Source organism: Chiloscyllium plagiosum, unplaced genomic scaffold, assembly GCF_037043375.1.
Source record: "Chiloscyllium plagiosum isolate Xiang-an unplaced genomic scaffold, Cpla_swu_hap1 HiC_scaffold_10, whole genome shotgun sequence".
NCBI classification, from domain to species: domain Eukaryota; kingdom Metazoa; phylum Chordata; class Chondrichthyes; order Orectolobiformes; family Hemiscylliidae; genus Chiloscyllium; species Chiloscyllium plagiosum.
Genome location: NW_028270148.1, coordinates 61263729 through 61279478, shown reverse-complemented (window position 1 = coordinate 61279478; position 15750 = coordinate 61263729). Strand labels below are relative to the sequence as shown.

Genomic DNA, 15750 nt, shown 5'->3' with positions numbered 1-15750 from the left:
TGTATAAATATGGTTACCTCAGTTCAAACTCTAGTCAATGGTAATCCCAAGGCTATTTATAGGAGGGAATATAATGATGAGTGAAATACTTTGCAACCACCTTCACTGGTAATTTTACAATGGAAGAAGAGTCATTGATGAAGCAGCTGAAGATAATTGGGTCTCGGACATTCCTGTGTGTAACTCATTCCGTAATTTTCTGGAGTTAGGTTCCAATAACTACAACCATAATTACTTATAAATAATCCAGCGACATAATATGCATTGTTAAGGTCCCAGATGATCGTAACATTTGACAAGACATTTTCCAAAATGAAACATAACTTGATAGATTATAAGTTTTATTTTTGCAACTTGTTTATTGTGGTCAGTCACTGAATACCTTCACATAAGGATGTCAATGTACCATTGAACAGAATAGCAAGCTGATTACTCAAACAAGAAGACAAAGCTATATGTTGGAATTTGGAAAGATCTCATCATAAATAGAAAAATGATTCAGCCCTTTTTCCCAGCTATAAATTTTACATAAACTCAGTCCCAGTGAAGTATCATTCTTATCTGCACTTTAAAATTTCTTACTGAACAGATGAGGTCACAACCATGCTTTTTCAGCGACATTCTGCACATTTACCAGACGTGATTCTCTTCATTACTTTCTCGCCCTGAGATACACAGTGAAGCTAATCTCACTATATTTTCCCCAAATTTGACTACTTTGAAGTTGCGAAAACATGTTAAAACTTCATTCTAGCTGTGATGGCCTGATGGCTTCCACAAACCAAACTGCCCTTCTACTGGTATGACTATTTCTTTCTGAACTCAACCTCCTGTAGTCCTGGCCTTCTGTATCCATTGATCATAGAAGCTGCTGTTAGTAAACGACCCAGCAAATACCTTATCAGGTAGCTTATCTAGTCATTTAGCTTTAGCCACATACTTTCTTTGAAACAAACAGAGAAATACTGGGAAAGTTCAGGAGATCTGGTATCACCTGTAGAGAGAGAAAAACAGATAATATTTTTTCACAGCTGAAAGGAGTTTAAAGTGGTGTTTTTTTTACACTTTGACAAAGGTGGAGGAGGACCAAGGGGGTCGAACAGTGTAGAGGTTCAGTGAAGAAGTCATGTCAGACTTGACATTTTAACTCGATTTCTCTCTCTGGGGATGCTGCCAGACCTGCTGAGTTGCTCCAGCATTTTCGATATTTGTTTCAGATTTTCAACATCTGCAGTATTTTGCTTTCTTGAAAAGGCTGTTTTGAACACTCTGTTGGAAATGATTTTCTGACTCTTTTTTAAAACAAAAATCAAACTTTCACAGCACTAAAACTAAAAGTCCATTAGCATCTATTTTAGAATCTAGATTAACAATGATAAGTTATTATTTTCATCAGTACATATAATACAATATGTAGCTTTCCTTACCTTGTGCTGCATCAAAGCCTCCATTTGACATCCCTTCTGGAATAAATCTCCATTGAAATACAGAATGATCAGCACCACCTGTGCTAATTATCCACTGAAAATCATATGACCAACGCACATTAGTCACATGCGCAGAATGTCCAACATATTTACGGAATTTTGCTCCTAAAAATAAGGAAACAGATAACCATCCAATAACCAATTAAACTACTGAATGCAGTTATTTATAATTGCGTTGACTAAACTAAGTTTGATGTTAAAATATTGCTGAAGCTCGCAAACTCAAATCTGTTAAAAGAAAATGCTTAGAATGGAAACATTTTAGGTTACACGATATGTTCAATTTGTGGAAGCAGAAGTGAAACAACTTCTTTTTTATTAAAGTTTTGGCAGCAGACTGAAGGATATCTATTCAATCCAGACATCTGAATTCTGGTGAGAATTTATTGTACATAGTTGACTTTCATCATGGAAATGTTAAAATTCTATTTATTATAAATATTGTTACACAGGTGTTGTCATGAAACAAAAGCATTGATCTCTGTGGACCAGAACAAGTCAAAATAGGAGTTGTACTGCCCATCACTCAACTCCTAACACCTAATGAACATCAAATTCTGCCTCTGACTGTTCCAAGCAGGGCTTGGACTCGTACAGAGGTTGTACTTGACTGACTGCGCTGAGATCTCCTGAGCAAAGCAGTCCCTTGACTGGACTGCGGCTTGCTGACAACTGTGGCAAGCTCCTGGCTGTGTGCTTGTGCTAAAGGGCATGGTTGGATAGTAATAATATAAACCAAGTATCTCTAGCTGAAGGAGCAAAGTGCAAAAAGGAAAGGCAAGGCAAAACAGGAATGCTACCAGCTTTCAGTTAGGCTCGGACTGATAAACAGGATGACAATGAGTGAAGAGCTCAAGATGTAGCTTGGTCCAGTTCATGAGCTGCAGCACAATGACAGTTATAAAGGTATAGTATTGAAGTTCAGAAGTGACTTGTAAGTAGATTGGACATGTACCATGAGAGTTCATGGAGGCTGGCACACATTAATGCTAACGTCCATCAATGTGAGATGCACGTGGCCAGTACCCATGGAGCTTGATTGAGATGCTGAAGCCCAGTGTCCAAAATGGAAGTCTTTTAGAGCAAGTGGTGAGTTGAACCCACCAAAAACCCAGCTGGTTTCCATGTGAAGTTTTCCAGAAGGCTAATTTGAATGGCGAATTTGGCAAGATTGCAATCTGCGATAAGTTGAACTTCTAATAAGTTATTTACCAAGCAATGAAGAACATCAGTTGGGAGACTAGGACTATATGGCACACCATCAGAGTGAAGGAATGACCCTTTGGAATTGAGATGAGGAGGAATTTCTTCAGCCAGAGGGTGTTTAAACTGTGGAACACATTGCTGCAGAGAGCTTTGGAGGTCAATGAGTCTTTTAAGACAGAGATAGATGGCTTCTTGATTAGCATTGGGATCAAGGATTATAGGGAGAAGGCTGTAGGATAGGGTTGAAAAACATATCAGCTTTTGATTGAATGGCAGAGCAGACTCAGTGGGCCAAATGTCCTAATTTTGCTCCTACATCTTATGTTCCTAATGGTGACTCGCTACTCCCTGGCATGAATCTCATCATGCTGCTTGAGCAAAGCAGGGAAGTTGTGACGAGATAATCTCAATGTAAAAGATGAGTGATTCTACCTCTCCACTCGCCATAGCCTACATCGCTCAGACCCTAGTGAGGTTGTGCCTTATGTGTCAGCAAAGACATGATGGATGATTGTATTACTTCTGTGATAAGTTCAGAACAAGGAGTCACTAATATTGATATAAAATAGCTGATGAATTAGTAAAACATTAAGGAGGATTTTTGAAAAATAGCAGTAAAATGTGGAACTTGCCATAGAAGTATGTGGTTGAAGTAGTTCGCACTGGTGAATTTGTGATTTGGACTGGGGTGTACAAAGTTAAAAATCACACAACACCAGGTTTTAGTCCGTCAGGTTTAATTGGAAGCACACTAGCTTTGTTCTTGCAGAGTTACATTGTACTTCGTTCAAAAACTGCATGAATTCATGTAAAACTCTGTTATCTCACTTTTTAGATTAGAATCAATCTAAACCTTATGGCACAGACAGAGAACACAGGGGGCTTACACCTTTAACATATTGTCCAGCTAACACCAATTGTTACAGTTAACCTGAGAATGCAATTTTTAAAAAAACGTTTTGTGATTTACACATGAAAGAAGTAAAACTATCATGGTATTCAAACAGATGAAAGACTCAACAGACAATCAAGGTATTTTTCAATGTACAATTTCAGTTACATCACACTGTAAATTTTTACTATAAATTCTGTGCCTTACAATTGTGTCCTCCACAACCACCTGATGAAGGAGCAGCGATCCGAAAGCTAGTGTGTTTCCAATTAAACCTGTTGGACTATAACCTGGTGTTGTGTGATTTTTAACCTGGTGAATTTGTCGGAAGATTTTGATGCATCAATGTGGATAGACGAGAAACACAGATAATGGGCAAACTGGGAAGGAGAAATTAGAAAGGGAAGAGAATTAACATTATACTTTTACTTTCTAAGACATGAAAATCAATGCAGTTTCTAAGAGATCTGGATCTTGCCCATGCTGTAGCAAAAAACTACAACATGGGAATTGATAATAATAAATGATAATGAAGTGGAATTGCATTGAAGTGGGCAACATCTGTAATTTGTAATCCTGAGAAAACACAAATTAACACAGATCATAATAAGTGTATGTGTTGACAGTGTCAATTGGTGGGAGTGTCTTCTTTTGGAACCAGCAACCTGGTGATGCTTGGAATAGACATATCTTGAATTATAAACAATATTTTACCATAATGTTTCTCCTTTGTAACTGAAGATACCTGACCTTGCATCTAATAGCCTTAGATTTGGGATTGAACAATCTATTATTCCCACCAATTAACTGACAGGCTACAAACTACATTGATTCTAATAAAAGCCTCAGCACAAGAACAGTGCTTCAACAATATGGCTATAGAAGAGCCAAGTGAACCTCTGGATGAAACTTACAAGTCAAATCATTTTTAGACAGATGCATTTGTGGATGTGAAATTTCCAAATGTACTTCACTTTTCTGTTACTCGTTCATTTCTAGCATCATATCATCTGCCTTGTGTCCAGGCTGCTGTCCAGGCTTGCATTATTTCAGTCAGTGATATGTATTTCAGGAAATTGGTGAAAATTCATCCAGTTTGGTGGAGACAACATAACAAAATTATGTGCAGATCTACCAAATTGCTTGGTTCCTTAGCAAATAGATAGTACGCACACAGCATTGCCAGCTTCTTACAGTTAACTCCCTGAGGAAGTGGTCCCTATAGTTTTGAAAGCATGGAATGAATTATAAGGAATACCTCGGGCAGCAGTGACCTCAAAGAGGGCTGCAAGGAGAATCTACAATCAACTTCTTGCCAATGTATTCTCATCTGTCTTAATAGTCTCTGTTATGAAGCAACTGTAATTTCTACACATTCCCCCATTTTCAGAGAAATAATAATTCAATCTGGTTCATATCCTAGTACTTCACGGTACCTCACTCATTTCTTGCCTTGTGAGCTGTTCTGGCCTACATGAAAACACAAGCAGCTGAAGTGCATTTCTCCTTCACTGCATCTGCTAGGAATACATATTTATATTTAAGGGCTCCGTGAAAAATGAAACATGGAAATGTTTGGAAATTTTCTGTACTGAAAATAGTTTATTATGTGTTTTTTTGGGAAATTAAACCAACAGTTTAGTGAGTGCTAGAGCTTACTATCTGTTTCCAGAAATTCAAATAATAATTTGAATAAAGCTTTTTAGGAATCTATTAAAATTTCCAGATATCAGGATTTCTGACTGTTTAAGGCCAGAAAAGTTAAACAGTGGCCACTTTCCAAAAGACTTAGATCAATCTTAATTTGAAGGTCTGAAGATCTTGCATTACTCTACATTGTCAGTAATTCAATTTTGTCAACAAGAAACCCATTAGACCATGAAAAGTCATCACCCTCTACCCTCTGTTTTTACACTCTGGCCAACAGGAGTATTTTTACTTTTGCCTTTTTAAAAATAACTATTCTCTTTCCAAAGTCTGCTATCTTTTCATGCTATGTGAGCATGTTTGTGTTTGGAATTATGGGAGGATAATTTTAATTCCAGATTATAGTTTAAACTTTAAACACGTGTTTGGAATTTCTTTTAATTGTAACAGATGGATTACTTTCAGTTTGTTAAAGAAACTTGTTGAAGGCGTCTTTTTATTCTGGATAGTAGCACAAAATGAAACTGGCATTTAATGGTGGAATCAAGACATTCTATTAATAGTAAGACCAGAGAAAACTGAGAGGGAACCTGATTAAAATGTAAAATTATGAGGACATGGACAAGGTGGATAGGCAGCAGCTGTTCCCCTTCGTTGAGTGGTCAATAACAAAATTTTAAGGGGAAAGGCAAAGGTTAGAGGGGATTTTAAGAAAGTTCTTTTTCATCAAGAGGATGGTCGGAATCTAAAATGAACTGCCTGGGAAGAAGGTTGAAGTGGGAGGTTTTACAATCTTTAAAAAGTACTTGGATGAGCACTGTAAATGTCATAACATCCAAGTTCAGGAAAGTGGGACTGTGTAAGTGTAGTACATTTTGTCAGTGCAGAAACCTGCAGTCTCTTCAGTACTGTATGATTCCATAAATGAGATGGCCCTTTTCCAAAGTCAGCTTGATTACAACAAGGCACTTGGTGTGGGCTGCAATTTTTGAGCACCTGTCCGGATAATCTGGTCTTGTTTGTTATATGTAATCGCAGTGCTCTGAGGGGATAAGATGTTGTTACAGCAAAGTTACTGTGCTGAAAAATAGTGGTCTAATGCAAACAACAAAGCGTCATCATTGTGCTGGACCCATGATGTGTGAATTCACTGATTATCTTATGATCTATTAGCAGTTTTACAGACCCACAGTATCTGAAAGTTGGGTTGCTTGGAGGGTTCTGGGAAGTGCACTCATTCATAGTCAATGCCTAATCACGGGACCTGGCACTAAGAGCTCCCACCACCACCTTTATTGCCTACCCCTTTCACACCCCTCCTCTGCACCACCAACCCTGTGAACTCCCACCCTCCACTTGCCTGGATTGTACCAGCAGTAGCTGCTATACAGCTACCAACCGCTGATCAGTTGGCAACTCTCAACAAGCAGGACTTCTAGCCTCAAGGTGCCTGAGGTCTGTTACTGATCTGTCAAGTACCCAAATGGTGAATTATGAGCTAGGTTTTTCTGAAAAAGAGAGGCACCATGTGACTTTTGCTAGCTGTGGACAAGACCTATGTCGCCCCCATAAAATATCACTTATTGTGTCAATTAAAACAAGGCAACACTTGTTGACATCCATGTATGCATAATAGCACCAAATATTTAAACAAAATTATAAAAACCTAACAAAGATAAAAATGAAAATAAAGAGGATATCTGTGAATGGAAGGGTTAAACATAGTAGATTTGTAAAAGGTTTTCAATAAATAATCTTTATACTACATGTGTGCATACACATATTCAGTCTAAACAAAAGTCAGAAGTGAGGAAACAAAGATTTTATCAAATAAGTGTCCATTTCTCCAATTTACCATCTGCTGTTCTGCTAATTTTTGCTACAAGGTTAATAATCTGCCTTCAAATCCAAGAGCTTAAACTTTAGCAAACAGTATCTTATGAAGAATTTTAAGAGGGACAGAAAAACCTTTGCCAAATCCTCATAAGTTACATCTATAAACATTCTCCTGTCCACTACTTGAGTCACCTCCTTGTGTATAAGGCAGTCAGCCTTCCAACTCTTCAATATTGCTTCAAAACTTGGACTACAGGTAGAAACCACCTCAACGACCTTAAGTACCATCAACACTGTTGTCGAGTCATACAGCAGAGAAACAGATCCTTCGGCCCAACTTGTCTGTGCCAACCAGTTTTCCTAAACTGAACTAATCCCATTTACCTGCATTTGGCCATATCCCTCTAAATCTTTCCTATTCATGTACCTGTCCAAATGTCTTTTAAATGTTGTAATTGTACCCAGCTCTACCACTTCCTCTTGGAGCTTGTTCCATATATGTACCTGTATGTGAAAAAAATGCCCCTCAGGTCTCTTTAAATATTACCATTCTCATCTTAAACCTATGGCCTCTAGTTTTGGACACTCCTACCCTGTGGAAAAGACCTTATCTATGTCCCTCATGATTTTATAAACCTCTAAGTTTGAGACAGATTCTCTGCATCAGCTGGGAGGACAGGCATTCTAAAATCAGTGTCTTCGAAGCAGGTAAAGCACCAGCCATGATCATCCAAAACCAACACTGCTGGGCCAGCCACACACTTAGGATGCTTGAGTTTCAACTATCAAATCATTTTTGCTCAGTTCAAGGAAGGCACTCGACAAGAGGGCATTATAGAAGTGTGTCAAAGGCTTCTTGAAAGTTTCCCTCAAGAAATGCAACATAGACATTAACACTTGGAAAAGTCTCATTCAGAAGAAACAGATTTGGAATTAATTCCTATATGAAGGGACATAATTCTTCGATAACACCCATCAGGAGGAACAATTATAGAAAAGGAACACTAGCAATCAAGTCCAAGGACCACTTTCATTTACCGAAAACACCTGCCAAATGTATGGTTGGAGATGTGGCTCTGGGATCAAGCTCATAAGCTACATAAGGACCACAAAACTCATGAGCAGTGACATGGAATTTCCTCAGTGGACAATCATACAACTTTAGTTACCTCTTCAAAATAATTAATCAGGTTAGTCAGACATGATCTATTCTTTACAAATCAATAAAGGCTCACTCTAATCAGCTCAAATGCTCAAGATAATTAGTCTTTCTATTCTAAATCATACACTAATATCTAGATATCAGAAGGTAGGCTAACAGGTCTGCAATTACATGGTTTTCCTCTCACCTTTCTTAGACACTGCTGTGACATGTGAAATTTTCCAACTAAAGGAGTGGTTCCACCATTCAGAGAATTTTGAAGAAATATTTAGAGCATCAGCAATGTTCTTATGTCCATCCTTTAAGACAGCATCTAATTCTATGGGTCAATCACTCTTTAATACTTTGTTTTCTTCATTACTGTTATATCACTTATAATATGAGAGTTCGCATCCTTATTCAATAATTGTTTATTCGGGGTGTCGGCATTCTGTCTTCTTTACTGTAAATGCTGATGCAAAGTAACTATTCAATATGTCCAACATTTCTTTGTTTTCATTTATAGGATCACAGTTAAACTTACAAGAAGCCCAAAATGCCCTGACCATTCACTTTTATCAAATATATTTTAGAAAAATTGTGTACTTATCCCTTAGAAATGTTTTAATGCTTCCCTTTTGTAGATATTACTATCCTTTTTGTCACCTTTTGTTTTTTTCTAAACAAGGTCTTGTGCTTTTTGTTTGCATTTTTGTATGCTTTTCATTTTAGTTTGAGTTGTCTATATCCATTTTATTGGACAAAAGAAGACATTTGCCACTTTGGGCTATAAATTGATTCAATGTCATTTATTTTTCAAACTTTTCATTGATCAGATTTTCCTAGTTTACATGGGGACAGTTTGACTCATCCCATTGAAGTCAGTCCTACCTAAACCTAATATCCTAGAAGCTGTTTTAGATTGTTTCCTTTCAAACAATGCTGAAAACAGTGTTATGATGATTACTATAGATTAAAATTTATGCACTATTAGTGTGTTAACTAAGTCTGACTCATTACATATTATGAAATCTAACATGACCTATCTGCTTTTTAGATCCACAACATTGCCGAAAATTATTTTGCACACAAGAAATTTGCTACCTTTCTGACTTGAGTGCATCTAATTATCTCGATCTATATGAAAATGAAAATGTACTAACCAAACCACCTGTATGCTTGCATAATCCTTGCTACTTCACAGGTTTTACCAAGAGCCTACACATTTCACACAAGTCTTAATTCCTTTATTATTTCATAAGTTCATCAAGTTTCCACTGTGCTTACCTCATTATATCTGACCCACAAACTCCCACTGCCTAGCCACCTCCCAGTCTTTCAACTGAGTTTACATTTCTTCTGAAATAAGATTGCATAACTAGGTTTACTCCACTCTTTAAATTTACTCCACCACACACCACACTACTGAATTCCATTTCACAACCCTTCGAGAAAGAAGCAACTTCTCCTCATCTGTGTTTTAAATCTGCTACCCTTTATCCTAAAAGGATGACCTCTTCTTCTGGTTGGCCCCACGAGGAAACATCCTCTCTATGTCTACTTCGTCAATCCACTTTAGTATTTTAAATACCACAATTACAACTCTTCTCATTCTTCTAAACTCCAGATACTACAAACCTAAACTGCCCAATCTATCATCATAAGACAAACACCGCATCTCTGGAAACAATTCCACGAATCTCCTCTGAACTGCCTCCAATGTAATCATATCCCTCCTCAGGTATGGGGACAGAACTTTCAAATTAACATTTCACATGCAGTCTCACTAACGCTCTGTACATTTTCAGCATTACTTCCCTACTTTATACTCTATTCTTTTAGCAATAAGTGGCAAAATTCCATTTGCCTTCCTTAATACCTGATGTAGCTGCATACTAGTTTTCTGCAATTCATGCATGAGTACACCCATCTCCCTCTGCACTGAAGCACTCTGATGTTTCTCTCTATTTAGATAATAACTTGCCTTGCTATTCCTCCAATCAAAGTGGATAACTTCTCACTTACCCACATTAAATATTTCATCTGCAAATCTGGCTATAGTACTTTCTTTTCTGGCATCCAAATCATTAATAAACATTATGAATAGTTGGGACCGGAGGACTGAACCCTGTGGCATCGACAAGTTACATCTTGCCGGAAAAAAAGACCCATTTATTTGTCTGCTCCTTATTAGTTAGACAATCTCTATCCACACTGAATAAATTATGCCTAAACCTGTGTGATCTTAACCTGAATTAAACTTTTGTGCAGCATCTTATCAAATGCCTTCTAAAAGTCCAGATATATTACATGTATAGGATCTCTGTTATCCATATTGTTTGATAAATCTTCGAAGAACTCTAGCAAATTAGTCAAATATGAGTTACCCTTCATAAAACCAAGCTGACTCTGATGGATCGTACCTTGGCTTTCTATGTGTCCTGTTATTACTTCTTTAATAATGGATTCTTCCTTAATAATGAATTCCCCAACAACATGTTAAATTAACTGGTTTGTAGTTTCCTACTTTCTACCCCCCTCCCTTTTTGAATAAGGGTGTTATGTTAGCAATTTTCCAATCCAATAGAACCTTGCCCACATCCAAAGTACTTTGGCATGTTTTATCAATGGATCCATCAATTCTGCTGCCACCTCCTTTAAGAGCCTAGGATGTAGGCCACCAGAGATTGGGAACATATAAGCCATAATTCCCAATAGTTTGCTCAGTTCTGTTTCCCCCCACCCAGTGATAATGATTGTTCCTAGTTTTTCTCTTTCAACAACCTCTGTATAATCTGTCACTACTGGGATGGTGCTAGTGTCCTCCTCGGTGAAACTGAAGCAAAATATTGATTTAGTGACTCCACCATTTCTGTGATCCTCACTGATAACTCCCCAGTCTCATCCAAAATTCAGTTTAGCTACCCTCTTCCCTATTATTTACTTATAGAAGCTTTAGCTACCTGTTTTTTTTATATTTTGCGCTAGGTTTCTTTCATAATTTATTTATGCTTTTTTTTTGTAGTAACCCTTTGTTGATGTATAAAAGTTTCCCAATCTTTCAGCCTGCCATTTATCTTTACAATTTGGTATGCCTTAGATTTGGTCTTTACAGTATCTTCAAATTCCTTGCTTAGCCATAGATGTTAAACCCCTCCAATATCCCCCTTACAATCTTTATTCCTTTCTGGCATTTAATTCAGTTCAGCGCAGTTGAGTATTTCCTTAAACATCTGCTAATGTTCGTTAACAGTCCTATCTTTTAGTCTTTCCGCCCAGTCCACTAGGTTTAGGTCTGATCTTATACCTACTCGTGTATAGGTAGACCACATATATAAGTTGATCCCTTGTTTTTGGCCAAATAAAATCTGATATTTTTCATATACCTTGTGCATATGTTTACTCTAGTTTTTCAGGGGTCTCTTCCTGATCATATATGCAGCCTTAAAGGACATGATTTGCACATTTTGATTTAAACACACATTTTTGACTCAATACCTGCAACATCACATGTTACGCGCATCAGTACATATTTGCGCAACATGATTTTCAAGTCATTAAATTGCATGTTGATAACTATATATGCTGTGTATATATATATATATATATATATATTTATGTAATATTTACACATATATATTTGACCTATGAATGCAAATATATATGGTACCTTATGGCAGCCCTCTACTTTGTCTTCCCACTGTTGCCTCAGTCTCTCAGAAGTAGGTGTCATGTACAGTCATGCTCTGAACTTACTGTAAAACTCCCCCAAATTTTTCTGACAAAATGGTATCACAAAGAAGCAAGTATACAGCACAGTTTAAACTAAAAATTATTGAAGCTGGAGAGAAGAACAACAATAGTGTAGCTGCAAGGAAGTTCTATGTTTCTGAAAAACTTGTCCAAGATTGGAGGAAAAAAGCCACATAGCTAAAGGCTATGCCAAAACAGAAGTATGCCAACCGAGGAAAGCTGAACAAGTGGCCACAACTACAAGAAAAGATTGTTAACTGGTAATTCAGTGTTGTCAGAACAGAAGCACAGTGACTCGACATAAGAATACGCGCGAAAAATGAAGCAAAAAAAAGATGGATTCAGTGATTTCAAAGTCAGTACTGAATGGTGCAAAAGGGTTTTGAAAAGGTATGACAGAAAACCCAAGATTGCCCAACATCTACCAGCAGAACTCAATGACAAGTTAATAGGGTTCCATCGCTTTGGAATCAAAAGTCAGAAGAAAAATGGGTATAGGCTCTCATGCATCAGCAATATGGACGAAACCCCAATGAACTTTGATATGCCAGGGAACAGAATTGTGGACAAGATTGGAGCAAAATCAGTTTTCGTTAAGACTACTGGCCATGAAAGGAGTCAATTCATTGTGGTACTTGATTGTATGGCAGATGGCATAAAGTTAAAGCCTGTGGTGATTTTTAAGCGGAAAATTCTGTCTAAACAAAAATTTCCGAAAGGCATTGCTGTCTTCATCCTTTGAAAAAGGGCGGATGGCTTCAAGACTTGGATTAGGAAGGTCTGGAATATGCAACTGGGTGGACATCAAAAGGAAAAAAAAGCTTACAGGTTTGGGATATGTTCAAATCATGCAGAGTGAAAAATTTTATCAGTGAACTTTGAGCTAACAATACTGACATTGCAATGATTCCAGGGGGCCTTACGAGCATGGTGCAGCTACTTGATATTAGCATCAATAAACCTTTTAAAGAACTTAGTACAGAAGAAATGTGACACTTGGATGCAAGAAGGGGAAAAAAAACTTCACAAAGGGTGGCAACATGCATGCTCCATTACATGCTCCATTATGTGAGCAGACCGTTGAGTCCTGGAATTTGATGAAAACTGAAATTATTGTGAAAACCTTCAAAAATGTGAAATTTCTAATGCTTTAGATGGTATGGAGGATGATTATTTATGGTCAGATGGAAGTAATGACAAATCAATTGATGATCCCCTTAAGAATGCAGATGAAGATGATCCATATGATGATAAGCTTTACCCAGACGACTGGAATGAATTATTCAGTGGTGCAACTGACGAGGGCAGTGAATTTGAAGGATTCTAATGGACTTTTACATGTACTGGTAACTTTTGTTTTAAACAGCTATCCCATAATATTTGTGATATGCGGTGAGAAGAGTTTTTTGATGTGAAGTGTTTATCATAAATTAAGTTTCATGCGGTCTATTTAAAGAAAATACTAACAAACTTTTGTTTTGTTTTTACTGCTCCTCTGTTTTAATTTCATGAATTGCGTGTTGTATAAATACCCCCGGTAGATGGCCTGACCACCTGCTGGTATGCCTATTAACTTTTGTAGATATATGTACACCTACATGCACTTTACTGTACTTCTAACTAGAATACAGTACAACAGCACCATTCTATGGTAGCAGGCAGAATGGAGACAGTTATTTTGTAGATAAATATTCAATAATGGCCATAATTCTTTTTCCTTTTGTTTATTATTTAATATAGAGATCTGGCTCTTGCTTGTCCATTTTTTGACTCATGCCAAGCATGAATATCACTCCGTCAAAAACAATAGCTCATGTATAAGTTGACCCCCTAGTTTCAGCCTAAAAAAATCTTCAAAACTTGACCTAGACATGAGTGTATACAGTATGTATGAGATCATATACCATTGTTTAACTCCAGAATGCTAGTGTGGGACTCCAGTTTACCTCGCTCCAATTGAATTTGAAATTCTAGTGTGCTAGGTGCTATGATCACTTTTCCCTGATGATCCTCGATTATGAGATCATTAATTCCATTTCATTATTCATTAACAAATCTAGAATAGTCTGCTCCCTGGTTGATTCCCAAGATATTGTTCCAAAAAATAAATCTCTAATATATTCAATGATCCCTTCCTCAAGGCTACCCTTTTCAATTTGATTAATCCAGTCTATATGCATATTAAAATCACCCATGATTATTACTGTACCTTTCTTACAGACCGCTAGTATTTACTGGTTTATACAGAGCCCACTGTAGGACTACTTTTTGGGTGCTGATAGACTACTACGATCAAGGACTTCATTCTTTACTTTTCCTTCTTTCTCTCTGTCTGATCTGACGGCTTGATTTCCAGAGCCTATATCATTTTTCACTCCAGCACTAATCCCTTCCTTTACTAACAACATTACACTACCTCCTTTCCGACTTGCCTTTCCTTCCAAAACACTGAGCGTATTGATGGTCAGCTCTCAAACCTGGTCTTCCTCCAATCACGTCTCAGTAATCAAATCACATATATGTCTTTATTTTCACTGTTAACTCATTAATTTCATTCCAAAAGCTTTGTGCATTCAGATACAAAGCTTTTAAGTTTGTTGATGATCAGATTTCCCTACTCGTGTATAATTCCTTGGTGCGATAGGTCAAATACACATGCTGTCCCTTCCTTTTATTTTCTGGTAATAATCAGACTCATAACTAACCTGTACTGCGGCCTTGTCCTTGAACTTTGATTTTCTAATTTTCTATTCAACTGAACCCTCTGGACTGGAACAGCGGTAGCATTCTTCAGAAAATAGTTGGTGGCACATATTGCAAATAAATATTTATGAACACTTCAAATACAAATGCAGAGTAAAGGGTGACTAACACAGCTACCATTTTGTAGGATATCAGTAATACTACCACTTCCATTCTTGTTATACAAGATGCTTCCAAGTTTTCCTCAGTTTGTAATCAATTTGCACTATTAACATGTCTCTGAAGGTCTATCTTATTTAAATGTTGTGCCTCCCCCCTCCCCCCACCCCCCCACAATCCCACCTTCCTTTCAACAATCTGCTCCCTTAATGTCTCTGGTCTGCTTTAAGAAACAAAACCGCAAAGCTGCCATAAAAATCTCATAGGAATGATCTGGTGCTTTGGTCTGCCTTTAAAGTTTAGGTGATTTCCCTTGGTCCTAGAATCCATAATCAGCAGAAATAGTTTCTGCTAATCTAATGTGTTTGATTTGCTTAAAACATTGAAGTCTTTGATCAAATCTCACTCTAACTTCCTATAACTTGAGGTGCTGGTGTTGGACTCGGGTGGACAAAGTTAAAAATCACACAACATCAAATCGCAGTCCAACAGATTTATTTGGAAGCACAGGCTTTCGGAGCACCACTCCTTCATCAGGTGGTTGTGGAGGTGAAGATCATGCTCACAGAATTTATTGCCAAAGGAGTCCAGTGTCATGGAGATGTGATACAGTACACCATCCTAGATTAGATTCAGTACTCATCACCAACAACTGCCAATCTCCGAACACCATCCTACAACTCATCCGCTTTATCCTCGATCACAACGTCTTCACCTTTGACAATCAGTTCTTCATCCAGTCACATGGAACAGCCATGGGGACCAAATTTGCACCCCAATATGCCAACACCCCAATATGCTAACATCTTCATGCACAGGTTCAAACAAGACTTCTTCTCTACACAGGACCTCCAACCAACACCAGGTACATTGACGACATTTTCTTCCTCTCAACCCATGGCAAGGAGTCACTAATAAATCTACAC

At 37.5% G+C, this 15750-nt stretch overlaps 1 protein-coding gene across 2 annotated transcripts in view; it reads right to left on the bottom strand.

The window, feature by feature from the left end:
* The window catches only part of eml6 (EMAP like 6), a 524201-nt gene that overhangs the window by 335992 nt on the left and 172459 nt on the right, over positions 1–15750 (bottom strand). For both annotated transcript variants that reach the window (XM_087991388.1, XM_043695965.2), the window contains exon 11: positions 1428–1592. In XM_087991388.1, the coding sequence (XP_087847514.1) occupies positions 1428–1592 (165 nt within the window). The remainder of the gene's footprint in view (positions 1–1427; positions 1593–15750) is intronic.